The 27276-nt window shown below is 49.2% G+C and overlaps 2 protein-coding genes across 2 annotated transcripts in view; both read left to right on the top strand.

Annotated features, from left to right (window-relative positions):
- The window catches only part of Tulp3 (TUB like protein 3), a 30006-nt gene extending 22685 nt beyond the window's left edge, over positions 1-7321 (top strand). The window contains exons 5-11 of the mRNA XM_051155661.1: positions 1067-1191; positions 1376-1573; positions 2433-2545; positions 3187-3301; positions 4298-4396; positions 5007-5178; positions 6462-7321. Coding sequence (XP_051011618.1) covers positions 1067-1191; positions 1376-1573; positions 2433-2545; positions 3187-3301; positions 4298-4396; positions 5007-5178; positions 6462-6595 — 956 coding nt within the window. The 3' untranslated portion in view covers positions 6596-7321. The remainder of the gene's footprint in view (positions 1-1066; positions 1192-1375; positions 1574-2432; positions 2546-3186; positions 3302-4297; positions 4397-5006; positions 5179-6461) is intronic.
- An 11763-nt stretch (positions 7322-19084) lies between these two features.
- The window catches only part of Tead4 (TEA domain transcription factor 4), a 76454-nt gene continuing 68262 nt past the window's right edge, over positions 19085-27276 (top strand). The window contains exon 1 of the mRNA XM_051155660.1: positions 19085-19571. Within this exon, the coding sequence (XP_051011617.1) occupies positions 19085-19571 (487 nt within the window). The remainder of the gene's footprint in view (positions 19572-27276) is intronic.

Genomic DNA, 27276 nt, shown 5'->3' with positions numbered 1-27276 from the left:
AGCCAGGAATACATAATGAGACTCTGTCTCAAAACAAAATTAAAAAAAAAAAGGCACTAGTTCCGTAGAATATGGGAGGCCATAGCAAGACTTTGGAGTTTGCTTAAAGCATAATCGGAGGTGGTGGTGAGACAAGGACTCATGTAGCCCAGGCTGGCCTCAAGCTTGTTTTGTAGCCAAGGATAGCCTTGACTTCCTCGTCCTCTGCCTCCTGAGTACTGGAACTAGAGGCATGCACTGCTATACCTGGTTCCATTTAGCAAGTTATTACTACTACTATTATTACATTTATGTGTGTATTATTACATAGGCGTGTGTGTGTGTGTGTGACATGGTACACAAGTGGAGGTTAGAGGGCAATTTTAAGAAGTTAATCTTTCAGGCGGGTATGGTGGCGCACGCCTTTAATCCCAGCACTCAGGAGGCAGAGGCAGGCAGATCACTGTGAGTTTGAGGCCAGCCTGGTCTACAAAGTGAGTCCAGGATAGCCAAGGCTACACAGAGAGACCCTGTCTCGAAAAACAAAAACAAACAAAAAAAGAAGTCAATCTTACTTTTTACCTTTTGGGTCCTAAAATTGAACTTAGGTTGTCAGCCTTGACAGCAAATACCTTTATCTACTGAATCATCTTGCTGCCATAGTTGGGAATGCCTTTTTCCCTCTCTCGAGACACAGTTTAAACTGTGTAGCCCTGGCTGCCCTGGACTTCCTTTGTAGACCAGGCTGGCCTCAACTCACAGAGATCCGCCTGCCTCTGCCTCCCTCAGTGCTGGGATGTTGGGAATGTGTTAAGCAAGAAAACACTAAAACAAACAAACTTTTTTTTTTTGAGACAGGATTTCTCTGTGTAGCCTTAGCTGTCCTGGACTCACTTTGTAGACCAGGCTGACTTCGAACTCACAGGAATCCACCTGCCTCTGCCTCCCAAGTGCTGGGATTAAAGTGTGCACTACCACGTCCAGCTTTTTTTTTTTTTTTTTAACAATTTCTTTTAAACTCCTTACTTCTCATACAGTCTTTTCAATCATGGTTGGCAGTTGCTGACACTGCTTCCTTTTCCGCCAGGCATCTTGAGCAGTGTGAACTATGACGAGGACACTGACAATGAGGAAAACCGAGGACAAAACCTCAGCTCCCCATCAGCTCACTCAGAAAAAGAGAGCTCTGAGGCCAGCCAGAAAGCAACCTCGGTATGTCGCACTGAACCGTCGTCCTTTGCGGCTAGTGTGACTGTTAGCAAACACTGGGGAAGTGTTCCCATCACAGCTCCTGAAGCACTGTGGGGCGGGGGGGGGGGGGGGGGGGGGGGGGGGGGGGCTGGAGGGGGTTGGGGTTTGTGCACAATTCTGATTGCGCACATAAAACTATTTTCAGGAGACGGGAGCTTCCAATGTGACACCCCAGGAGGGTGATGCCCAGCTCGGAGAAGTGGAGAATTTAGAGGATTTCGCATATAGTCCTGCGCCTCGGGGTGTCACAGTGAAGTGTCGAGTGACCAGGGATAAGAAAGGCATGGACCGTGGCCTCTTCCCCACCTACTATATGCACCTGGAGAAGGAGGAGAATCGCAAGGTCCGTCCTCGGCCATTTTCTTCTTTTTCTTCTAGTGCTGGGGTTGAAACGTCACGTCATGCAGGCGAGGCAGGTACCCCTCCACCAAGTCATACCTTAATCCTGAGCTGCTCCTGAGAGGACAGGGCTGCTGTGGGAAGTCCCCACTACTTAGACCCCCAGGCCCCTGAAAGTGCGTTATGTGCCCAGAAGTCCTGTTCTCAGTGTCATCAGTTCCATCCTAGTCATGGCCAGGATCCCGAGTTCCTCACCCCCGCCCGCCTTCAGGAAAAAGTATCACCCATAATGTAAGGAAGTGGAGAAGTGTTTCCCTGCACTAGGATGGAGCTTAGCATCCCACACGCTGGGCAGGTGCCCCAACCACTGAGCTGCCCCACCACTGAGCTGCCCCAACCACTGAGCTGCCCCACCACTGAGCTGCTCCAGCCCATCAAGAGCATGGGTGTGGGCTTGGTTTCACCTCCCTCCCCCTCCCTTTTTATTTTTAATTGGATTTTTATGTAGCCCAGGTTAGCCCTAAACTTGGAAACTAAAGGTGCCTTGCTGAACTTCAGATTCTCCTGCCTCAGCCTTCCGAGTTCTGGCTTTCATTTGTTTGTTTGTTTGTTTTGTGAGGTTGTTTTGTTTTGTTTTTGAAACAGGGTCTGTCTATGTAGCCCTGGCTGTCCTGGAACTCACTATGTAGATCAGGCTGGGCTTAAACTCACAGAGCTCCTGCGGCCTCTGCCTCCTGAGTGCTGGGGTTAAAGGTGTGCACCACCATGCCTGGCCTAGGAGTGAATCCTTTGCACTAGTAGGTGTTGGTAAGCATTGTGGGCCCTCTGGGCTTGTATTTGACTGACAGCTTTTCTTTTCTCAGATATTTCTTCTTGCTGGTAGAAAGCGAAAAAAGAGCAAAACATCCAACTACCTGATCTCCACAGATCCCACTGATTTGTCTCGTGAAGGGGAAAGCTACATCGGCAAACTCAGGTGACAGATCCCTGGCCTGTTCCTCCCTAGTTCTTGTGACCAGAATAGTGGCTATTGTTTCTTCTCGCACCCCTGTCTGCTCAGTCCCCCACCTTTCTCTGTTACTAGGGCTTATACCTAAGGCCTCACACTTGGAGAGCAGGTGCTCTGCAATGAACTATATCCCTAGCCTTTGCTTTTTTTCTTTTTTTCTTTTCTTTTTTAATGATTCAAAAGGATAGATGTGACAAAGAAAAAACATTAAGCCAGCCTTAACTTAAAATTAAAATACTGGGGAGTTGGAAGATGCTGCTGGGCGGTGGTGATGCACGCCTTTAATCCCAGCACTTGAGAAGCAGAAGCAGGCGGGTCTCTTGAGTTCAAGGCCAGCCTGGTCTACAGAGTGAGTCCCAGGACAGCCAAGGCTACACAGAGAAACCCTGTCTTGCAAAACCAAAAAGAAAAAAGTCAAAAGAAAACCTTGAGGCCAAGCATAAATCACTAGTAAATTATTTGTTAAAAATTTTAAAAATACATTTTTAAAGAGCATCTGAGATGGCCTTCATGCTGGCATTTGGCACACTGACAGACAGCTCCCCCTCCACTCCTGTCCTCTAGAGAGAAGCACAGATCATCACGGTAGCTTTTTCTCCTGATGCTAGATCCAATCTCATGGGAACCAAGTTCACAGTGTATGACCATGGTGTCAACCCAGTCAAGGCCCAGGGTCTGGTGGAAAAGGCCCACACCCGGCAGGAGCTGGCCGCCATCTGCTATGTAAGTGCTGCCCTTGCCTGGACCGTGCTCCCTCCTCTCCATCCTCCTGGAGGCCAGCCACGCCCAAGGCCAGATCCTCCCCCCCTCCTCCCCTCTTCCCTCCCCCTTCCTCTCCCGCCTCCTTCAGTGCTTCCTTGGTCTGCTCTTAGGGGCTGGCATCATTTCTTCCTTGTGTTTGGCGTTTTCTTGCTCACTCTGCACTAGCCTCCCTCCTCCTCCTCTGCGGATGCGTATCCTGGGGCCAAAGGCAACAATAAAAAACAAATTTAAATGTAAAGCCATCTCTTTGCAGTTAATCTCTCCCTTCCCTCCATTCCTTCCTCTTTTTTTTTTTTTTTTCCTCTATCTCTTTTCTCCTTTCTTTCCCTTTTTGTTGTTTTGTTTTGTTCTGTTCTTTCTAGACAGGGTCTTCTTGTATGCCCTAGCCTTGCTGCATATTCCAGGCTGGCCTCGAACTCTCAACCTTCCTGCTTCAACCTGCTGAATTCTTGGATTAAAGGTGTGTACCACCACGGCTGGCTTTCTTTTCTTTCCTTCCTTCCTTCTTTTCTTGACAAGGGCTCACTACTTTGCCTAGGCTAGCCCCAAACTCCTGGGCTCCCGCAGTCTTCTCACTTTGACTTACCCAAATCATGGGACCCATTTCCAGAGGCCTGTGCCACCACCCCTGACTTCCTGAGTCCAGGGACCCATCTCCGGAGGCGTGTGCCACCACCCCTGACTTCCTGAGTCCAGGGACCCATCTCCGGAGGCGTGTGCCACCACCCCTGACTCTCTTGAGTCCAGGGACCCGTCTCCGGAGGCGTGTGCCACACCCCTGACTCTCTGAGCCCAGCTTTCAGTCTCTCTCTGCTTATCTCCAGCAAGGAAACAGAACTGGTTTTGGTGCCCTCCACACTGGCAACATTTTCCATGCTAGAGGAAGTTTCCTGGAAAAGAAGAGCACAGTTTCTTCCTTCCTGTCTCCAAAGTCTCCCTTATTTTATTGTCTTTCAGGAAACAAATGTACTTGGTTTTAAAGGTCCTAGGAAGATGTCTGTGGTCATTCCGGGGATGAACATGAGTCACGAACGCATCCCCTTCCGGCCACGAAATGTAAGTAAAAACATTCTCCTGTCTTTGAGACCAGGGCTCAAAGACAGGAAAAATTATATTCCACTAGCAGAGGTCTCTAACACCTTTTTTTTTTTTTTTTTTTTTGAGACAGGGTTTCTCTGTGTAGCCTTGGCTATCCTAAACTCACTTTGTAGACCAGGCTGGCCTCGAACTCACAGCGATCCACCTGCCTCTGCCTCCCAAGTGCTGGGATTAAAGGCGTGTGCCACCACGCCAGGCTCTAACTTCTTTAATACAGTAATACAGTACAGAAGAGACCAATTTAAAAAACAAACAGAGCCGGGAGTGGTGGTTCACGCCTTCAATCCCAGCACTTGGGAGGCAGAGGCAAGTGGATTGCTGTGACTTTGAGGCCAGCCTGGTCTACAAAGCGAGTCCAAGTCAGCCAGAGCTACTATACAGAGAAATCCTGTGTCGAAAACAACAACAACAAAGAAGTGTTAAAAAGAATCCTATAGCTTGTGCCCAAGTTTGGCTTTGGTCCTCTGTCCCCCTTTGAACGGTTCTGAGATGAAGAGGCCTTTTCCATATTCCACCTTCTCATGCAGGGGTGAGTAAATGACAGAGGTGGTCATCTTCCTCCACACAGGAACACGAGAGCTTGCTTTCAAAATGGCAAAACAAATCCATGGAGAACCTGATCGAACTGCACAACAAGGCTCCGGTGTGGAATGACGACACCCAGTCCTATGTCCTGAACTTCCACGGCAGGGTCACCCAGGCGTCTGTGAAGAACTTCCAGATCGTCCATGGCAACGACCGTAAGCCGGCCAGGAAGGGCTGGGGGGCCGGCGGGGGGCGAGGGTGGGGGGGGGGGGTGGGGGTGGGGGGAAAGGCATTCTGCGCAGGCGCAGAAATGAGCGCTTCCGAGTTGGGGGGGAGGGGGCGAGAGAAGGCAATCTGTGCAGGCGCAGAAATGAGCACTTCCACCATGGCCAGGAAGCCCTGCCAGGAGGACGTGCCTAAGGAAATGATCTCTTAGAAAGTCGACAGAGCAGCCGGGCGTGGTGGCGCATGCCTTTAATCCCAGCACTCGGGAGGCAGAGGCAGGCGGATCGCTGTGAGTTCGAGGCCAGCCTGGTCTACAAAGTGAGTCCAGGATGGCCAAGGCTACACAGAGAAACCCTGTCTCGAAAAACCAAAAAAAAAAAAAAAAAAAAAAAAAAAAGAAGAAAGTCGACAGAGCTACAGGTCGAAAGAAATGTGAGCATCTGTTTGTGGCACATCAAAGAACTCGTAGGTGAGGCCATGAGGATCCAGGTGCGAGTGGCCTCTGAAACTAACTGGTGACTGCAGTCCAGTCACGCGGTCCCGCCAGCTTCTCCAGGCTTTCCTCCTGCACGCGGTGCTAGTCAGGAATGATTTCCCAGTCGGCACGGAGAAGGACAGGACAGACGTACAAAATGAAGAATGAGTCTACTCTTTTGAGACAGGGTCCTTGCTATGTAGACCTGGGCTGGTGGAGCTGTGATCCTCCTGCCTCAGCCTCCTGAATATTGAGATTACAAGTATGCACCACCACACCTGGATATGCACTGCCTACTTTTTATTTATTTATTTATTATTTTGTGTATGGTACTAGGGGTGGACCTTGCTACGTCCCACATCCTAGGCAGGTGCTGTACCACTGAGCCGTCGCTCCCTCCGCCTAGTTGCCTATTTTAGAATTAACCTCAAACACAGCAGTTCTCAATCTCCCTAACGCTGTGAACCTCTAATCAATTCCTCATGTTGTGGTGAACCCAGCCATAGTATTGTTATTATGTGCTTTTTTTTTCCGAGACAGGGTTTCTCTGTGTAGCCTAGACTCACTCTGTAGACCAGGCTGGCCTCAAACTCACAGAGCTTTGCCTGCCTCTGCCTTTCAGAGTGCTGAGATAACAGGTGTACTCTACCCGACCCGGCTCAAACAATTACTTTCATTGCTGTTTCCTAACTGTAATCTTGTTGACCCCTGGGAAAGGATTTGTTTGACCCACAGAGGAGTTCTGGCCCACAGATTAAGAACAGCTGCTCTGACGTGTTCATTTCTTTCTGTTTCCAGCTGACTACATAGTCATGCAGTTTGGACGTGTGGCTGATGACGTGTTCACACTGGACTATAACTACCCACTGTGTGCGCTTCAAGCCTTCGCCATCGGGCTGTCTAGCTTTGACAGCAAGCTGGCGTGTGAATGAGACACAGCAAGCAGGGGACTTCGTCACCACCGAGCCTTCAGGAGCAGAAAGCTGCTGCCCTCGGCCCTGCCCCAGCACAAGAAGAGCAGCACTCTGCCCCTTTGGGGAGTGAGTGATCGAGTGTTCCTGTGAATGTGCATGTGTGTTTAAACATGCAGACACATACACATTTGGACACGTGCTTCCACACACTCGTTCACGCCTTCTCTGAACCTCAGAGACCTGGCCGTAGATCACAGCTTCACACGGGTGACAGACGGCTTAAAGCACAGGGAGGTGAACACCTGGGCACACTGGTGACTCCTGGCCACACAACAGTTCTGTGTGGCCAGCGTAGCTTTCCTGTGCTCAGGTACTTCCAACAGAATCAGACCCTAATGACTAAATACTCGGGCCTCCATTTTTGAAGACACTTTCAAAAGGGGGCAATTCCCTTGATGCCTTTAGCCTCTAAGACAGGAGCCTACAGACTCTCTCAGCTAATGGTCTGATAGCATCTCTTGCAACTCCAGTCAGTTCCTTTAGCACAAAAACAGCCATAACTAGTTGGTGCACAAAGAGTGTAGCTGTGTCCCAATAAAACTATTTACAGAGTGGGCATTGGCCTAATATGGCCTGTTCCTCTGGTTTTCAGGTCTGCTTCAGGTGTGTCCCTGGACTCCAAGGCTGGAGCATCTTCCAGAACGTTAGTGGAGAGGGGCACAGTTTACTTTTCAGTAGCAGCAGACTGACGTCTTTCTTATCTTTTGGTATTGTTTTGTTTTGTTTTCCCAAGACAGGGTTTCTCTGTGTAGCCTTGGCTGTCCTAGAACCTGCTCCCTCTGTAGGCTAGACTACCCTCAAACTCTGAAATCCACCTGCCTTAGCCTGTTACAGGTGTGTGCCACCGAGGTACATCTGCTGAATCTACTCTTGGTAGCTTTTGCCTCACGGTGATGATGGCTGTGCAGTGTCATCTGCCACCAGGGTTGGGAAACCCAAGTCAGGTATCATGTTTTCTTTTGGGGGGGGCACTAGCTTGTTCCTGGGGTCTGAAAGGCTCTGATGGCCCAGCCTCCCTTTTCCCTGTCCTCAGAGCAGCCATCTCAGCCACATGACTGTAGCCAGATCTCTGAAAGCCTTGCCTTCTAGCATCTTAGACTCATGTCTTGCTAGAGGCAGCAGGAGCGTCTTAGTGTGATGCTCACTGACACTCCACAAGCCAACTTGCCAGTCTGCTTTGTCCTCTGGCCTTGAAGCCTAGCCCACATCAGTGCAGACACTGCTCCGTGCATGGAGGATTTGAGCTCATGAGCACCTTCCCGCAGATGATGACAAATTCCACAAGCTCCCCAGCCCCTGATGTACCTGAATTTGAGAATTCCAAAACTTTGGCTCAGCATCCAGTGCTGGTCCACACCCAGGCTGCTCTTCCCAGCACGGGCGAAGGGTTGCTGGCTTCCACTCCATGGCTTTGCCCATGTGGTGGAGGGCCCCTCTTCCCTGCGTCCTGTTGATCTGTGTGGTGACTTGAGAGTTGAGAGATGTCGACCTGCTCACCCGGTGTCCTGCCTGTTCCTTCAGGTGTCACTGGCTTCTGCCTCAGGCATGCCTCCCATTAAGTGCCTTGTTCATAAACGTGCTCTAAAGCCTGACACACCTCTGCCACCCACAGTCCCTGACAAGCCACCTTTGTCTCCACTTCAGGGGTGCCGGGGCCATGGGCCACCGGGTCTCATCTTCCCATCTTAGAGCTGGACACTCCCATATCATGGACTCTGCTTGAGTGTGCAGGTGATTGCTTTTACAGAAATCATATTTATACCTTTTGTATGCCATGTAAATAAAGATAATTTATATAAAAATGTTGCCTTCCCAGAATCCCATCCCTTGGGGTTCCTCCTCTTGTGTTCTGTGGGGATGTTCTTTAGTTCTTTGAGCCTAGTAGCAACAGAGTTCAGTCCTGGGGGCTCCACAGGCCGAGACATTGTGTAGGAGGCAGTGTAGAGCCATCGTTCTTAGGATCTTAGAAGTCTCTGCATGGCTCACGGGACTGAGTGCAGTGTGTGTGAGGGACCCTGGGCAGGCCAGGTTGCATCATCTTGGACACCTACACTGGTCAGCCTCCCGGATCCTCCCTTGGCACTGTTCAGTAATGCAGTGAAAGAAGTGGCCTAGGTAGCAGTGAAACAGACCTCACCTGCTCCAGCGCTCTGGCCTCGGTGTTGGTGGGGTGTGGGGTGGAGTTTTAGATAGGCTCCTGTGTATCAGAGGCTGGCCTGGAATTCACTGTGTAGCCGAGGTGGCCTTTGAACTCACATCCCTCCTACCTCAGCCTCCCAAGTGCTGAGATTACAGGGCTCTGTTCACATTTAAGGGTCACCGTAAACTGACAAATGGAAAGAAGCACGCGTCCGTACACTTTTCATGGGCTTTCACTCCCGCTAGTAATAAGACAGAAATCAAAGCCCTGACTGAGACTTAGTTCTTTTTTTTTTTTTTTTTTTTTTTTAAAGATTTATTTATTTATTATGTATACAGTGTTCTGCCTTCATGTATACCTGCAGGGCAGAAGGCATCAGATCACAATATAGATGGTTGTGAGCCACCACGTGGTTGTTGGAAATTGAACTCAGGACCTTCAGAAGAGCAGTCAGTGCTCTTAACCTCTGAGCCATCTTTCCAGCCCAGTTTGTGTGTGTGTGTGTTCTCACTGATATTTGGGTATGGGCTTTTTGCCTGCACATGTGTTTGTGTACATGTGTATCTGGTGCCCACAGAGATCATAATAGGGCATTGAGTTGGCTTTAACTGGAGATGCAGATGGCTATGAGCTATTGTGGGAGCACTAAGATTTTTTATTTGTTTGTTTTTTGTTTTTGTTTTTTGTTTTGTTTTTTGGTTTGTCGAGACAGTTTCTCTGTCTCCCAAGTGCTGGGATTAAAGGCATGTGCCACCATGCCTGGCACTAGAAGCCAGACTTCTTTTAGGTTTTCGTAGTTAACACTTTTATCAATTGAGCCCCTGAAGCCCTAAGATATTCATCTGTTTTACTAGTTATATCATCTGTTAGGTTGCCGTTTGACAATTCTTTTGTCCTATATGTAATTTTCTTTTTGTTTTGTTTGTTTGTTTTTCAAGACAGGGTTTCTCTGTGTAGCCTTGGCTGTCCTGGACTCACTTTGTAGACCAGACTGACCTCAAACTTACAGAGATCCACCTGCCTCTGACTCCCAAGTGCTGGGATTAAAGGCGTGTGCCACCATCGCCCGGCAGGGTGCAGAGACATCTTGATCCACAGAAGAAACACTGAGGCATGTCAGACCTTGTTACCAGACTCTGGCTCCTTTAGACTGAACGGCCCCTTTCTGGTCTCTCTTTATCACAGGTTTACTGTTGGTTTTGCTTCTTTTTAAACTTCAGTCTTGAGGGGCAAAGTGGTATTATGTGCTTGTAATTCCAGTGGCTGAGGCCAGCAAGAGGGACCTTTGAGGCCAATCTGGTCTACACAGCTAGACAAAACCAAAACTCCAGCACAACAAACTTTGCCTTTGTTGTTATTTAGCGCCACCTTGTGGCCAATGATGCACACTACAACTCCTTTAGAGCCGGGTGACCTTCACAGCACCTGGTGTTACAGAGTAGCTTTTCCCTCAAAATGAGAACACTAGTTTTTTTTTAAAAAGTCTTTTTTCTTTTTTGGTGTGGGGAATTATTAATAGGCAAGCTCTTTCTACCAATCTACACACCTGGCTCTAAATACTTTAAATTTCAGGGCCTGGAGAGATGGCTCAGGAGCTAAGAGAACTTGGAGCTCTTCCAGAGGACGGGAGCTCAGCCCCTAGTACTCACGTGGCAGCTCACAGCCATCTGTAACTCCAGTTCCAGGTATCAACACCCTCTTCTGACCTCAGCAGGCACCAGGAACACACATGGTTCACAGGCATATGGGTGAACCAGCCTGCCTCCAGGGTCAGGCATAAAAGCCATCTTATACTAAAGACAGACTAGGCGTATTCCAGTTTATGATTCAACCTCCATCTCTATGCTTAGAAACATGCAGGCTGTGCCCCACCTGCGACCTCCGTCCCAGGAAACAGCAACCACGTCTTTGTTGCAAAAAGTTGTTTAACCATTTTTGCAACCCCTTCCTTTGTTTCAAAAGGTTGTCATAACTACCTGTTGTTATGACTACCTTGTCACACCCATTTGGCAACCATGTCTTTGGTCTTTGTTTCAGGAGGTCACTAAATTGTTATGTTTATGTTCTGCTCCTGAACCCCCACCCACTTTGCCTGCCAGATCCCCCATTTGGAAGCCCCCCTACCCCTGAGCTATAAAAACTTTGTCTTCCTTGTGACATCTCAAACCCTACCTTAGGGGGAGGCAGTCCATGTTCACCGAATAAAAAAGCTTGGTTTATTTAATTGCTTGTTTTATTAGTTAATTTGGCCATGATTTGGGTCAGTGGTCTTCTCAAATTTGGGGGATTAACAGTGTATGGAGGCAAAACACTCACACACCTTTTTTATTTTGTTTTTCAACACAGGGTTTCTCAGCCGGGCATGGTGGCACATGCCTTTAATCCCAGCATTTGGGAGGCAGAGGCAGGCGTATTGCTGTGAGTTCAAGGCCAGCCTGGTCTAGGTCTACAAAATCGAGTCCAGGACAGTCAAGGCTACACAGAGAAACCCTGTCTCAAAAAACCAAAAAAAAAAAAAAAAAAAAAAAAAAAAAAAAAAAGACAGGGTTTCTCTATGTAGCCTTGGCTGTCCTGGAGTTTGCTCTGTAGACCAGGATGGCATGAACCCAGAGCAATCTGCCTGCCTCTGCCTCCCAAGTGCTGGGATTAAAGGTATGCACCACCACTACCTGGCTTTATACACCTTTTTTCTTTCAAGTTGATTTATGACAGGCATGGTGGTACATGGCTTTAATTCCAGCACTGCACTTAGAGGCAACATATCTCTGTGAGTTCAAGGCTAGCCTGGTCGAGGCTCGCTCCAGAACAAACAGGAGTACATAGAGAGATCCTATTTCACACACACCCCTACACACAGTATATTTAGATGGTTTTCTGGGAATGCTCATACAAAAGATTATTCTGGATGAAGCTGGGTGACAAAGTGAGTCCTGCCCCTACCTACATCCCTTTGTGCCCATGTCTCTGCTTTTACTCAAAGTAACCAACCCTCCAAGCAAAACAGCCTTGCTGTTTTGTCTTTGAGACAGAGTTTCAGTATGGAGCCCAGGCTAGCCCCAACACATGAAGATATGCCTGCCTCTACCTCTTGAGTAATGGGTTTTGTTGTTGGTTTTTATTTTGTGTTTTGTTTTTTTGAGACAGGGTCTCTCTGTGTAGTCTTGGATGTCCTAGACCTGCTTTGTAGACCAGGCTGGCCTCAAACTCCACCTGCCTCTGCCTCCTGAGTGCTGAGATTAAAGGCGTGTGCCACCACACTCAACTCCAATGCACAATTTCTTAAGTATATGACCCAGGATGTGGGGTCCAGCTCTGTCTGACCTTTCTGTCCTTCAGGCCAAGGTCTATTCACGCTGCTGTCCCATACAGTGGGCCTGAGCAGAAAAGCAGCAGCGGCCCATGGGGCAGGCAAGAAGACTAGTTTGGGTTTCTTTTTTAAATCTTCAGTATAAATCCGAGTATGGTGGCGTATGCCTTTAATCCCAGCTCTCGGGAGGCAGAGGCCGGCAGATCACTGTGAGTTCGAGGCCAACCTGGTCTACAAAGCAAGTCCAGGACAGCCAAGGCTACACAGAGAGAACCTGTCTCAAAAAAACCAAAAAACAAACAAACAAACACTTTGGTGTAGACAGTAGAACCCAGAGCCTCATGAATGGGAAGACACAGATGCACCCTTCAACCAAACTACATTCCCAACCCCCCCCCCCCCCCCCCCCCGTGCCTGGCTTTATGATTTCTACCTTGTGCCTAGGTGGGATCTATCACTTTTAGCCTGGGGGCTGGGGCAGGTAGAAAATGACAGGAGTTGGGGAGGGGGAACTCACCTTCCCACACAGATGGACATAAGCTCACACAGACACAGACACATTACACTGAAATAAGGTAAATCTCTAGAAAGAAGAACAGAGCTGGTGAGAAGACTCGTGGGTAAAAGTGCTTCCGGCTATAAAGAGATGAGCTTGCCACCATTGGTGGTAGGAGAGAGGAGGTGACTCCTGGAAGTTGTCTTCTGGCCTCTGAGTACACAATAAGTGCAATTAAAGTATTTTACACTTGCCGGGCAATGGTGGTGCATGCCTTTAATCCCAGTGCTCAGGAGGCAGAGGCAGACGGATCTCTGAGTTTGAGGCCAGCCTGGTTTGCAGAGTAAGTTCCATGGCAGCTGCAGACACACAGAGAAACCCTGTCTTGAAAAACAAAACACAAATAAAATGTGTATGAGTTTGCCTGCATGTATATATATATCTGTGCACCATGTGCCTGCAATGCCAAAAAAGGCCAGAAGAGGGCATCTGGCCCTCCTTCCTGGAACTCAGTCACACTTGATTGCAAGCCAACATGCTGGGAGCTCAGTTTAGGTCCTCTGCAAGAACAAGTGCTTTTATCTGAGGTGCCATCTCTCCAGACTCCTGCACTGTTTCTCTTTCTGAAACAGGGTCTCACTCTATTGTCCAGGCTGGCCTGGATTTCATTATACAGTCCAAGATGGACCTCAAACTCATCAACCCATCGGCCTCAATCCAGTCTCTGGAGTACTGAGATTATAGTTGTGAGTCACTAGGCCTGGTGGTTAATCACTTCTTTAAAGAATTTGACCTCCAAACACGGTCACATTGTGAGGTATGGGAGGTTAGCTGTCCATTCAAGGGAAAGGGATACGATTCAACCATTTGCACCTGTGTGGCCCAGTAGTTTGCCCAGAGCTTACTGATTTTTGTTTACTTACTTTCAGTTCTGGGGATGATATCCAAAGCCTTGAGCAAGCTAGGCATACCCAAGAACACTGATCTATCCTCTCTGCCGAGTGTGACCCTCACGTGTGTGTGTGTGTGTGTGTGTGTGTGTGTGTGTGTGTGTGTGTGCACTGTCAGAACCCAGGGCTTTGTGTGTGCTAGGCAAGTCCTCATCACCAAGACAAACTTCCAGATACATCCATTTTGAGAATGAGATAATAAAACTACTCCAGGGCAGTGAGGTGATTGGAACTCGTATCCTCAGGCTGGGTGGCAAGCACCATTACCCCCGAGCCCTCTCGTCAGCCCTTGTTCTTGAGAAATGGTTTGAGTCACTTGGGCAAATGTGGTGGCCTCACAGCGGTGACTTAGCACTTGTGGACAGTGTGGGACTTTCAAATGGTGCTATTTCCCAAAGATTTGCTTTGAGTTCAATTCCCAGTAACCATATGGTGGCTCACAACTCTCTGTAATGTGATCTGGTGCCCTCTTCTGGCATGAAGGAGCACACACAGGCAGAGCATATTATACATAATAATTTTTAGCCAGGTGGCGGCGGCGGCGGCGGCGGCGGCGGCGGCGGCGGCGGCGGCGGCGGCGGCGGCGGCGGCGCACGCCTTTAATCCCAGCACTCGGGAGGCAAAAGCAGGCGATCACTGTTTGAGGCCAGCCTGGTCTACAAAGGGAGTTCAGGACAGCCAAGGCTACACAAGAAACCCTGTCTTGAAAAACCAAAATAAATAAATAAATAAAAATTTAAAAAGATTTGTTTATTAAAATTTTTAAACTACAAATAACCTCTTTTCTAGTGTGTGTGTGTGTGTGTGTGTGTGTGTGTGTGTGTGTGTGTGTGTGTGAGAGAGAGAGAGAGAGAGAGAGAGAGAGAGAGAGAGAGAGAGAGAGAGAGAGAGAGAATATGTCAGATCTCCCTGGAGCTGAAATTACAGATAGTTGTGAGCTGACTGTCTGCTGAGCCACAAAAAGACATCATAGGGAGCTGGAGGGCACACGCCTTTAATCCCAGCACTCAGGAGGCAGAGGCAGGCAGATCACTGAGTTGGAGGCCAGCCTGGTCCAGACCAACAAAGGCTACACAGAGAAACCCTGTCTTGAAAACAAACAAACAACAAAAAAGAAATCGTGGGGCAAAAGTGATGGTTGTAGTAGCTGTTCTTGATTGCCAACTTGACTACATCTGGAATTAACTAAAACTCAAGCACGGGGCACACCTGTGAGGAATTTTTTCTTAACTTGAAGTGGTAATATCCACTTATTTATTTTATTTTATCGCTTGTTTGTTTGTTTTGTTTTTCCAGACAGGCTTTCACTGTATAGCTCTGGCTGTCCTGGAACTCACTCTGTAGGCCAGGCTGGCCTTGAATTTCAGAGATTAGCCTGCCTCTGCCTCCCAAGTGCTAGGATTAAAGGTGTGCACCCCCTGCTACCACCTGGTGGAGCTGTAGCTACTTAATGTGAGGACATTAAAATTCAGCCCCTGGGTTAGCTGTGCACCAGGCACTGCCACCTCTGCCTCGTCTGGATGATCTACTTCTAATCTGGATACTGAGATGGGTAGAAACCCCTCGGGGCCATGCCTCCTGCTGGAAGTTTATATAAGTGTATGGGAGAGGGACAGTTTTTTTGTTTTGTTTCTTCAAGGCAGGGTTTCTCTGTGTAGCCTTGGCTGTCTTGGGCTTACTTTGTAGACCAGGCTGGCCTCAAACTCACAGCGATCCACCAGCTTCTGCCTCCTGTATGGCCACACTGGCTTGAAGAGGGATTAAAAAAAAAAAAAAAGATTTATTTATTATGTATACAGTGTTTGCCTGCATGTGCGCCTGCCTGCCAGAAGAGGGCAGCAGATCTCATTATAGAAGGCCCTGAGCTACCATGAGGTTGCTGGGAATTGAACTCAGGACTGTTGGGAGAGCAGTCAGTGCTCTTAACCTCAAAGCCATCCCCAAGAGGGAAGTTTTTGCTCTTTGCCTACTTACTTTCATCTTTCTAGCAAATCCATGTAGAAACTCACAGACGTCTGGTTTATTTAAAATATCCTGGTGCTGAAGCTGGACTGTAGTTTGGTGTTAGAGCATATGTGAGATCCTGGGTTTGATCCCCAGCACCAAACAAACAAAAAACTGAGGAAACTACTATAAGCTTTAAACAACCCTCTGTTACTTGCAGCTTTGACCAATTCTATCAGTTTGTTGAATTCGTTCAATAAAAGATCCTATGAATATTTTGATTATACCCATGTGGGTTAGAGAAACAAAGCTTATTTCAGGAATGGAAAAAAAAATACCACACGGCATATAGTAACACCAATTAATATGGGTTTTAAGTTTGACTTGGGCCAGGTCAACACAAATACCCTCCCCACATCAAAACCAGCTCTGACCACAACCACCTTGCCTTTGGCCTCCACCCACTTGGTGGACAGCCCATGACCAAGCCATGGGCCATGTGATGTAATTGGAGGGGCTCTGTGTCTCCCAGCTGGATGCTGTGAAACAGTCCCATGTGCCTATTCATTCCTGATGGGTACTGAATGAAGGTCCTGTCCCTTAAGCATTCTGAGTACATCTGGGCAGGACAGACTACCTCTGTAAAGTCACTGTCAGGGGGATGGAAACATGGCTCAGTGGTTATTTAGTGGGTTTTTTTTTTTTTTTTATTGGTTTTCATTTCTCTATGTAGCCTTGGCTTTCCTGGACCTGATTTGTTGACCAGGCTGGCCTTGAACTCATATTGATCCATCTGCCTCTGCCTCCCTAAGTACTGGGATTAAAGGTGTGTGCCACAAAGCCTGGCTCTATTTGGTGCTCTTGTAGAAGACCTGGATTTGGCTTCCAGGACTCGCAGCAGGCAGCTCACAGTACCACTTGTAACTCCAGCTCCAGGGGAATCTGGCATCCTCTGGTCTTGAGTGGGACCTGTGTGCCTGTACGCGAACACACACACACACACACACACACACACACACACACACACCCGCTGCCAGCCACCAGCCCCTCTGATTAGTTCTCTTTAGCAGAAGGCCTGAGATGGTCCTCATCTGCTCAGAAAGTGGAACTTCCAAAGACCCAGAACTCTCTAGACGCTTGTAAGGGTACGAACCAGGAAGTTAAGACGCTTTTGCTGTCTGTGAAGGGCTGTCCTTCTGTCTGCATCCCACAAAGTCCTGGCCAGAGTCTCTCTCCACATTACCCTAACTACATCTTGCTCAAATTAGTTAATACTATTTATTTATTTTTGGTTTTTCTTTTTTCTTTTTTCTTTTTTTTTTTTTTTAAGATTTAGTTATTATTATGTATACATTGCTCTGCCCACATACCAGAAGAGGGCATCAGATCACACTACAGATGGCTGCGAGCCACCATGTTGTGGTTGCTGGGAATTGAACTCAGGACCTCTTGAGGCGCAGTCAGTGCTCTCAACCTCTGAGCCATCCCTCCAGCCCCTATTTTTGGTTTTTCTGATACGGGATTTCTCTGCGTAGCCTTGGCTGTCCTGGACTTGCTTTGTAGACCAGGCTGGCCTCAAACTCACAGTGATCCTCCGGAGTGCTGGGATTAAAGGCGTGTGTGTCACCATGCCTGGCTGGGCTGGCCTTGATCTTCATCTTTCTGGGGGAGGGGGCGGGGGGCAGCTTGCCACCAGGCTACCACACCACAGTGGCCAGCTCTTCCTTCAGCTGTGATAATGGCCAGCTGTCCAAGTTGTACCGGTTTTCTCGCTCAGCTTCAAAGACAGTCTCTATGCACAAGCTTACATGCGAATTTACCTTTCTTTCCAGGTTCCGAGCCTCGGTTCCGTAAAAGGATCACTGCTTGTATTTAGTCTCCACATGACTGTTGTCAGAGGGTCTAATGCTGGCACCAGGGAAGTCACACACCCTGGGTCTGAGTAAGTGTCTTTGATGATGGCCACACCATATGCACACAGCGTATATGAACCTCACAATCTGGAGATCTCCTTTTCTTTGGTACCTGCTGCTCGATAAACTCCCACTTCCGCCCTCCCTCCGGCTAGGATTCCAGGTGTGCACCACCACATCCACTAGTTGTTTTTGCTCTTCTCTTTCACACCAAACCTTCCTGAAACATCAGCTGGTAAACTGATGTTCCCTTCAAGACCTGGTGGCAAAGACCTGTAGTGTAATCCCAGCTACTCCCAAGGCAGAGGCAGGAGGAACTCACCAGTTCAGGGCATGCCAAAGCCTTCAAGGTTGGCCCGAGTAACTCAATAGACCAGTCTCAAGCAGCAAAACAAATTAAGGCTGTGGCCACAGCACCGCCACCAGCGCCGGCACCATAGTACAGCATGTACCTAGCGAACACAGGGCCAGGAGTATACATCGCACTGAGAAAAGTCACCCCCATGCCTTGAATTTTACTGTTTTTGTTCTTGAGTTCATGTGGATTTTGCGTTGCCGACTTACTGTCTTGCTTCAACGGTGGATGGTGAACTTCTTGAAGGCAGGGGCCTGTTTCTGCACTTAGTTTGGTGCCAGAGTCAACAAATGCTCAACAAAGGACTGTTGAATTAAGTGGCGGGACAGTTTGTACTTCACACTCACAGATAGACGGCCTTGTGTTGCTCTTTTCATGTAAATGGGACGTGACCAAGCTTTGATATGACTCACGGTTTAATAAGCATACCAGAATTTATATATCCAAGTGAGGGTGTTGCTTCCTTCAAAGTCTTCACTCTGTAAGGCTGCCTACTTAGTCCCGTGATGCTGGCATTTCCGCAGACTCGTTAGGTCACATCTCTTGGGTACCACTCCGGGCATTTATAATCCTTTCTTTTCAACATCTCCCACGCTACCCTCCCCCCTCGTTTATTACGTACACCTTCGTCTTGTGTCGGGAGTGTTGGACAAAAATAAGATAAATCTGGCGGTTTACTGAATCGGAAGGTTTCTGTTTGACCAAGGAGATCAGACTGGTAGAGACACAGCAGTAAGATTTAAATGATAATATTCCAGAGACTGTTTTTTTTGGGAAATAGCCAAGTCTTTTCTTTAGTTTTAACTTTCTCAAAGCGGCACGGTGGATGGATGGTGGAGCTACATAGTAATTTTCGCTTTAAGGGAAATTGTTCTAAAGACCCCAGCCTGTGTTTCTCCTGTTGATTTGGTACGCTTCCTTAAAACCCAGACTTCTAACTTCATAGAGTCACCAGCCAAGTTCCAGCTTTCTGTGAACCTGCTGGGGCCCTATATCCTTCCTTAGTATTCTCCCAGCATCCGGTGGGTCCACCTATTAACAGGATCTATTAACTCCTATTCACTGAGCTACAAGGGAGCCCATGACAGGTCTCCCCTTTCTTCCCTGTTCTCTGAAAAGTGACAGTTCTGCAGACCCGGAGGGACACGGAAAGAACTGAAAGGGCCGACGTTGGGGAGGGTTGGAGAGGGAAAGCGGTGGCGGATCTGGGAGCAGAGCCGGGAGTTCCTGCTTCCTGCTCCCGGAGCGAGTGTCCTCCGTAGCAGCCTCGGGGAAGGGAACAGCCCTTCCTGCTCTGGTCTGCGTCCTTCCAGTAGCTCAGCGAGGCGCGCCCCACCCCGGGATGGTTTTCAGCTGGAGATGGTGGGGACAGCTAGGACTCAGCGCCACCGAGGGGTGTGGGGAATTGGATGACAGGAGGAAATCGGTAGAGCAGAGTCAAGGCGTGTGGGCGCGAGCGGCTGCAGGCGCCGAGGGGTCCCCGGGGTCCCTGGGTGTCTCAACGGTGGCGGGTCCCGTGGCCACCCGCGGTCCCCGGGGCTCCGCCCCGCCGCGCAGCCCAGCCCCTCTCCCGCCTGGTCTCCACCCCGAGGTGCGGGTGGCAGCGCCACTCCCTCCGCTCCCTCTCCAGCTGCGCGCGTCTCATTCCAGCGCCCATTCCGCGCATTCCTGCCGGGCTCCTCTGCAAACTCCGGCCTCGGGGGTGGGGACCGCCGCAGCTACGCGCTCCGGCCCCGCTGCCGTCGCCGCGGCTGGAAGACTTGGCGCCCCGCGCGGACCTGCTGCAGCCAGGCGAGCGCTCCCACCCCGCCTCCCGAACCTTGGGACCGGTAAGGCTGCAGAGTTCGGACGACTTTCGCGTCCCGAGTGGTCCGGGCTGCACTAGGGGGAATCAGCGGGGCACGTGAGGGCGGTGGAGTCCATGGGCTGGGCAGAGCAGAGTCGCCTGGCTCAAGTGTTAGAAACTGGACACTTAAGAGCCTCAGCCAGGCCCTTTTCTACTTAATCGGCGGGCCGGGAGAAGAGAGCCCTGAAGGGAGGTGTGTTGCTTGGACCTTTTACAGAGGTTCCCGGAGTTTGAGACGCGGTTGCTCCCCGCTGTGAGAAGTGATGAAGGAGAGGTCCTAAACTCCAAGGCACTATACCTTAGAAGGCAGCCCAGGGGCGCGCCGCGGTGCACACACGCGTGTCAGGGGGGCTCCAGGTACACCCAAAGTCCATTCTGTGAGTGAGTTCAAGTGACGTTTTACTTGCGCCAGCATCTTTAAGTTTAGGGTGTACCTGAGGGAGAGATATCGGTGCGTTGTGACTCACTTGCTTTCAGTAGGTGTATCTGTGCTGAACGTGACAGTGAGTACATTGATACTTGAAGAGGGTGCTGTCTGAAACCCGGAGTGTCGGAGAAGTGGGTGTGCGATACCCGTCTCCAAGATTGTCCTCGCTCTGAGGGTGTTGGTTCTGGCTCTGACTTCTTCCTGCAGAACCAGAGTAGGGGGACAGTGCCTCCAAGTTCTTTGTGTGCAGGGAGAATTTGACAGTAGTAGTTGGAGGTGGTCCCCCCCCCCACCTCCACCCCACTCCATCCCTGCTGGGTTGGGCAGTGCTGGCAGGAAGCTGCCTACACTTGCCCCCTTCCAGGCAGCTGTCGTTCTGAGGGAAAGTAGATCCTGTTCTGGTGGAATGGTTTAGAGATCGGCTGGAAGGCTAGGCAAAGCTGAGAGATCTTTGCCCTTAGGGGATAGGGTGGGTTGTTGGAAGTGTTTATGGAGTGGACCCCTTAAGAGAAAGAGAGGTAGTTAGGCTTTCTTTTGAGAAAGAAGTCTTCTCTAGTCTAGACTGCCTGGTACTACTCCCTTAGCAGAAGCTGGCTTTCATCTTCCTGCCTCAAAAACAAACAAACAAATAATTTTATTTTTGGAGACAGACTCAAAAGACCAAGCTGGCCCAGTATGGTGGTACACACCTTTAATCCCAGGACTTGGGAGGCAGAGGCAGGCTGATCACTATGAGTTCAAGACCAGCCTGGTCTACAAAGCGAGTAGCCAAGATAACACAGAGTAACCCTGTCTCAAAAAAAAAAAAAAAAAGAAACAAAACAAAACCAACCAACAAACAAAACAACAACAACAAAAACCAAGCTGGCCTTGAACTCACAGCAATCCACTCAATCTCCCTTCTAAGTGCCAGGATTACAGACCTGAGTCACCAGGCTCAGTTGACTATGTTGGATGTTGGGCAGTTGATGGCCTTTCTAAGGTGGCCTTGAGAACAGTGTCAGTGTTTACCAGTCCAAACTACTTCTCAGGGCTTGCACCCCTCCTTGATGCAACAAGGAGGATGGGGCTGGATCTCTCATTCTTTAGTAGGCAGGGTCTTTCTCTGTAACCCAGGCTGGGTTCGGAATGGAGTGATCCTCTGCCTCTGCCTGGGCTTGCAGAGTGCCTGGACCACTCCACAGTGAGGAAAGGGAGGGCTGCCTTGGACTTGTTAGCTGGGGCCAGGAGAGTGGTGTGAGAGTCACAGACAGACTTGGCAATCAGGGTTCTCCCTCGTTAACACGAGGCAGAGATGACGTCTAGGGTTTCTCGGAAGGAAGGGACAGAAAACTGTGTCAGGAGTGGGGCTCCTGTGTTTATCTTTCCTTTTATCCTGCCGATGGAAAATAGATAGTCAGCTGGGACATGCCTTATATTCCTAATTGTTCTGGTCCTGTCTACCAGTGATCTACAAAAGCAGCTCTCCTGGGGTAGAAATTGCACAGGCATGGGTCAGACAGACCTGGGCATATAATTTCCCCACCTCGAGACAGGGTTTCTCTGTGTAAGAGCCCTGGCTGTCCTGGAACTCTCTTTGTAGACCAGGTTGGCCTCATATCAATCTGCCTGCCTCTGCTGGGATTAAAGGCGTATACCACCACGCCTGGGTTCGGGCACAAATCTTTTTTGTTTGTTTGTTTATTTGTTTTGTTACTTTGGTTTTTTGGAGACAGGGTTTCTCTGTGTGGCCTTGGCTGTCCTGGGCTTGCTTTGTAGACCAGGCTGTCTTTGAACTCTCAGTGATCTACCTGCCTCTGCCTCCTGAGTGCTGGGATTAAAGGCATGTGCCACCACGCCTTGCCTCCCCCCCCCCCCCCCAACACCTTTTTGGTTTTTCAAGACAAGATTTCTCTGTGTAGCCTTGGCTGTCCTGGACTCACTTTGTAGACCAGCTGGCCTTTGCCTCCCAAGTGCTGGGATTATAGGTGTGTGCCACCACCGCCCAGCAGTGCTCAGTATTTTTAAGCCTTTTGGGGTGGGGAGGGGGGCGGCAGATGGGACTCAGGAACTAATACCTGTGCCGAAAGCTTGCTCTGAAAACTCAGTGCTTGCAAAGCCCCTGCTAGCATATGCCAGGGCTCTAGAAGAGGGTGTGTCCTATGTTTTACTAAGTTTGCTTTGCCAAGAACCCCCTTCCCCTTCCATACTGAGGATTGACTCCTGGGTCTTGCAGCAGGCAGCAGGCAGCAGGCAAGGCTAGAGGATTTGGACAGCTTGCTTCTCTGAACATCCTTTGGGAAACCTCACTTTGTTCCTCATGTTTATTTTGCCAGCAGGAATTGGGCATTGGCTGTGGGTCTCGGGCCATGGGGAGGCCTTCCTTTGCCACCAGGCAACATAGTTCTTATCTTATTCTCTGGCTCCAATATTCTCGTTTCCTCCATTTTTGCCTTGCCCTCAGGGAGAATTTGCTGGGCCCTGTTGGATCCTCTGTCAATGTCCATCCCCTTCGTGGGGGAAACTGAGACCTTGAGAGGGACCATACAATGTTTAGAAGTGCACAAGCTCTCTGAGGCAGAGTTGGGGCTGGAACCAAAGCTCTTCACTTTGAATTCTGTCCTCTGTTTTGTAGAGCCCAGTGTCTGCCCCACCCCCCGCACCCCCTACCCACTTTCATCTATCTAATGGGTGTGGAGACTGTAACAGTCTGACTTGTCAACCGTTGTGTGATACAAATAGATGGTTGCAGACAGGCATTTTTGTCTGCATCCCAGCAGAAAATATAGTTAACTACTCCAAGGTAGGGCATAAGCTTGTCAGTCTGGGGGGACCTCAGGAGAGCTTTTGAATCTACTCTCCTTTCTCTAAGGGTCTAGCTATTACTTTACCGGGTGGGGGGTGTATGTACGTATGTATGATTGTACACATGTATGTATGTATGCATATATGTATGAATCATCTATCTTTCCTTTTTTTTTTTTTTTGGTTTTTGGTTTTGTTTTGTTTTTTGGTTTTTCAAGACAGGGTTTCCTCTGTGTAGCCTTGACTGTCCTGGACTCACTCTGTAGACCAGGCTGGCCTCGAACTCACAGCAATCCACCTGCCTCTGCCTCCCAAGCACTGGGATTAAAGGTGTGCGCCCGGCTCATCTATCTTTCTATTGATCTATCTATCTTATCTATCTAATCTATCTTAGATATCTATCTATCTATCTATCCATCCATCCACTCTGTCATTTCGCTTTGTCATTCTAGGGATGAACCAGAGCCTCAGGTTTGAGTTTAAACCCCCAGCTCTATCTTTTCCATCTCCCAGGATGCAAATGTCATAGGTTCCTTTGGCCTCCAGTGTACAGTCCTGTGCTGGTGACTGTCACAAAGCAATACCTGTTGCCAAACTTGTGTCTCCTCCTTCTCGGGGGAGGTAGAAGGCACAGGGCCCCTGACTTTGGACCTCACCCTTCCTGTAGCTGAGGCTAGTCTGATGGCAGTTGGAAATTCAGGTCTCCTGAGAGTGGCTTTACCTCTTTGCCCCCTTGACCCCTTTGTTGGCAGAAGTGGGAACAACAGCTCTGTTTAAAGCTCTGAAATTGGAGCTGAACAGCTGCTCCCCAGCACCCTGAGGGCGGGGGTTGTCACCAGCTCAGGGGCCCAGGTGGAGGCTGGGGTAGGGCAGGCTAGCTGACTTAGGAGTCTCCATCCCCTGGGTGGCCCTGACCCCTTTCTGAAATGGCAGTTTTCCCTCTCTGTGCTGTCTTTAAGGTTGTATGTTGGAGAGGGCCAAATCACACCTGTGTGGTTTGATCCTGGGGCTATCAGCTGGTGGGACAGGATCTGTGTGGGAAATTTCCCACCAGAACTTCAGGCCAAGATCTGTGCCCATCTGTTTGCTTGTAATACCAGGCCAGCTTCCAGAAAGGTAGGAGGATGGGTAGGCTCCCTGGTGTGAGGCAGCTCCTCAGCCAGGGTGGGCAGGCTGGCCCCCCATGGGTGGGGACCCAGCTTCCTTTGACCCAAACTCAGTGGGAACAATAGACTTCAGAGGAGTCACCAGGGGCAGGAAATGGGAGCTGTGCTCAGGCCAGGGTGACCCTCCTGGGGCTTGGGATTGCATATCCGGTTGAGTGTTAGGGCCAGTGCAGAGGGCACTGGGGAAGGGCGGATGACACATAGGGTGGGCCCTGGGGTGGGGTTCTTCTGCCTAAGGGGGGCTGTTGACTCAGTGAAATCCGAGCAGGAGGACCCATTATTTGGCTGGGCTCCCTGTTTTGTATCTCACCAGCAAAGATCTTGTGTCTGGTAGCCTCCTGCCAGGTTCCCGACAGGCTCACCGGGCCAGAACCGTGCCTTTCCCTTCCCCGGGAGCCCCTAGGATGCTTGGCCAGGATGAAAGACTGATGTTGTTTCTTTCTGGCTGCCCTCCACCTTGGCATTGGGCCCCAGAGTCGTAGCTGATGGGAGGTGATGTTGGGCAGAGAAAGGAAGACGGCAGTCTAGGGTCACTTGGACAAGTCTGAAGAGATTTCTTCAACCACGGTCAGAGACAGGCAGCCTGAGGCTGGTGGTGGAATGTTGGAGAAGATTGGACGTTTATCTTGCACCATCTGTGAAAGGGCGGGTTGACAGACTATGTCACTTTACTTTGGGAGAAGTCAAGAGTCAGTTAGTTCGTGGAGTTTCTTGGTGTGACTTCAGGTTACCAGATTCTCACAGGTCTGCTTTTGGGGTTCGGAAGAGCAGCTTCAGAGTGGCCGTAGGACCATTGCCGGGATCCAAGAGAAAACACATGTTAGCTTGATTTATTTCTCCAAGGGACAAGATGAGGATCCTGGAAATGGCAGAGTACCCAGCTTCAGTTTCAGCTTCACCTGTTGCTCAGTTTTAGATCAAGTTTTAGTCTACGTGTTGGTTTGTTTGTTTACCATGCTGATCCTGGACCCCAGGATCTCATGTGTGCTAGGCTAGTACTCCGACACCAGCCTTCGGTGTCAGCGTTTTCTATGACATCTTTATGGAGTGATGGAGTTTGAGGTAGCCACTCTTCTAGCTTGGTTTTGCTTCGTGTCATCTCTCTCTGTTTGTGGTGCCAGCACTGGAACTCCGGGCTTGTGCGAGCTAGGCAAAGTCTACCCCTGAGCAACGCTGTAACCCTTTTCAGTAAGGTTTTTCTGGGGAACAGGAGAAGTGACTGTTGTGTGGGGTGTGTCTGGCTGAAAGGACTATCCTGGGCAAGCAGCGCAGAGTTCACCCCTCTACCTCTCACCAGGGAGCTCTCTAGTGGTGGACCTTATAGCACTATTTAGCTTTATTCTGTCAGCCCTGTGGGCATTCAGGAGAGTAAGGAAGAACTGGCTTGTAGAACCAGGTCTGTATCATGTCAACTGGCTAGAATGCTCCAGGAGGTTGGAGATTAAGCAAAAAATAAGACATAATTTTTTGTTGTTTTGTCTTTTGAGAGGGCTTCTCTGTGTAGTCCTGGCTGTCCTGGAACTTACTCTGTAGACCAAGCTGGCCTCAAACTCACAAGATCCACCTGCTTCTGCCTCTCAGGTGCTGGGAATAAAGGCGTGCATCACCACTGCCCGGAGACTTGTAATTTTTATTTGCCTGGAAGACAGTATCCTCCAGTGCTGGAGATTGAGCTGTGGGACTTGGCAAGCACTCTCCTGCTAAACCACGTCCCCAGCCCTTTCAAATTCTGTTGTATTGTTTTCTGAGGCAAGTATTTCAAGCTGGCATCACATTCATTGTGTAGCTGACAAGCACCTTGAACTGTTAACTCCTGCAGGCCCCTACCTCTCTTCCTCTTGTTACAGGCATGTGCCTTCACACCTGGTTAGATGGTGCTGGAGGGTACAACGCACAGCTTTGTGTGTGCCAGGAAAGCATTCTGCCAAGTAAGGCACATCCCCAGCTCTTGGTTTTGTTGTTGTTGTTGTTTTGTTTTGTTTTGTTTTTGAGACAGAGGCATAGGTAGCCCAGGCTGACCTTAGCCTCAATGCATACCTACGGATTAACTTAAATTCCTTTTCCCCTCCTCTGTCATCCAAGTGCTAGGCTGCTGTGAAAACCACTATGCCCTACTCTTTTGTTGTTTTGGACAGGGTCACACACTGTTCTTTTGATTATTAAGATAAGAAGGTGAGAGACTTCTGCAAATGGGTTTACATTATGCATTTATTATTAAAATTAATATAGACGAATAGTAGAAAGCCTGGAAAATAAGAAGGAAATTGAAAGGAAAAACATGGAAAGGTTCATAGTACCATAACTTAGAAATCAGGCAGTGGAATTACGAGGTCTCTACTGAGCTCTGAGGCACTCTAGCCATGTTAAGAGCCGTATCTGCCATTTAAAGGTGGGGAAATCGTCTATCGGGAATTGTGTGCTACCTGATGTCTCCCAGTGAAAGAGTGTTTGCCTAGATGGCATAAGAGGGCCCTGGATTTTATTCCCAGGACCACTAAAAGAAAAAAGGAAAACCACATCTCTCTCTCTCTCTCTCTCTCTCTCTCTCTCTCTCTCTCTCTGTGTGTGTGTGTGTGTGTGTGTGTGTGTGTGTGTGTGTGTGAGAGAGAGAGAGAGAGAGAGAGAGAGAGAGAGAGAGAGAGAGAGAGTTTTGTGGCTTTATTTGTTTTCTTCTCTGTGTTCTGGCATTGGCACTGGTGAATGAAGGCCATTCCCGCTGCTGTTTCCATGGTGGCTTTGTGGCTCTTGGAAACACATCGTGAACTACCTCAGCACCTGTCTCCATACAGGACAGTTTTTGGCACATCAGTTCCCTGGCTTTGTGGACTGGGAACTTCCAGAAGTTGCTGAGCAGCACGTGCTGTTTGTTGTCATAACCGGTGCTAGACATCAGGGTCTGGTCGTCAAATCTTCTCTGCACAATATATTTTACACCCCTGGGTTCCCATCAGTTACACTTAATTTACTGGCTTGTGGCAGATGAACAACTTCTTCTTCTTCTTCTTCTTCTTCTTCTTCTTCTTCTTCTTCTTCTTCTTTCTCTTTCTTCTTCTTCTTTTCTTCTTCTTCTTCTCTCTTCTTCTCTTCTTCTTCTTCTTCTTCTTCTTTCTTCTTCTTCTTCTTCTTCTTCTTCTTCTTTTCTTCTTCCTCCCCTTTTCTCCCTCTCTCCCCCCCCCCTTTTTTTTTGGAGACAGGATCTCTCTGTGTAGTCTTGGCTGTCCTGGACTTGCTTTGTAGACCAGGCTGGCCTTGAACTCAGAGATCTTCCCGCCTCTGCTGGGATTAATGGCATGCACTACCATGCCCTGGCT

Source organism: Acomys russatus, chromosome 13 (assembly GCF_903995435.1).
Source record: "Acomys russatus chromosome 13, mAcoRus1.1, whole genome shotgun sequence".
Lineage (NCBI taxonomy): Eukaryota > Metazoa > Chordata > Mammalia > Rodentia > Muridae > Acomys > Acomys russatus.
This window is presented reverse-complemented; position numbering and strand designations above follow the sequence as displayed.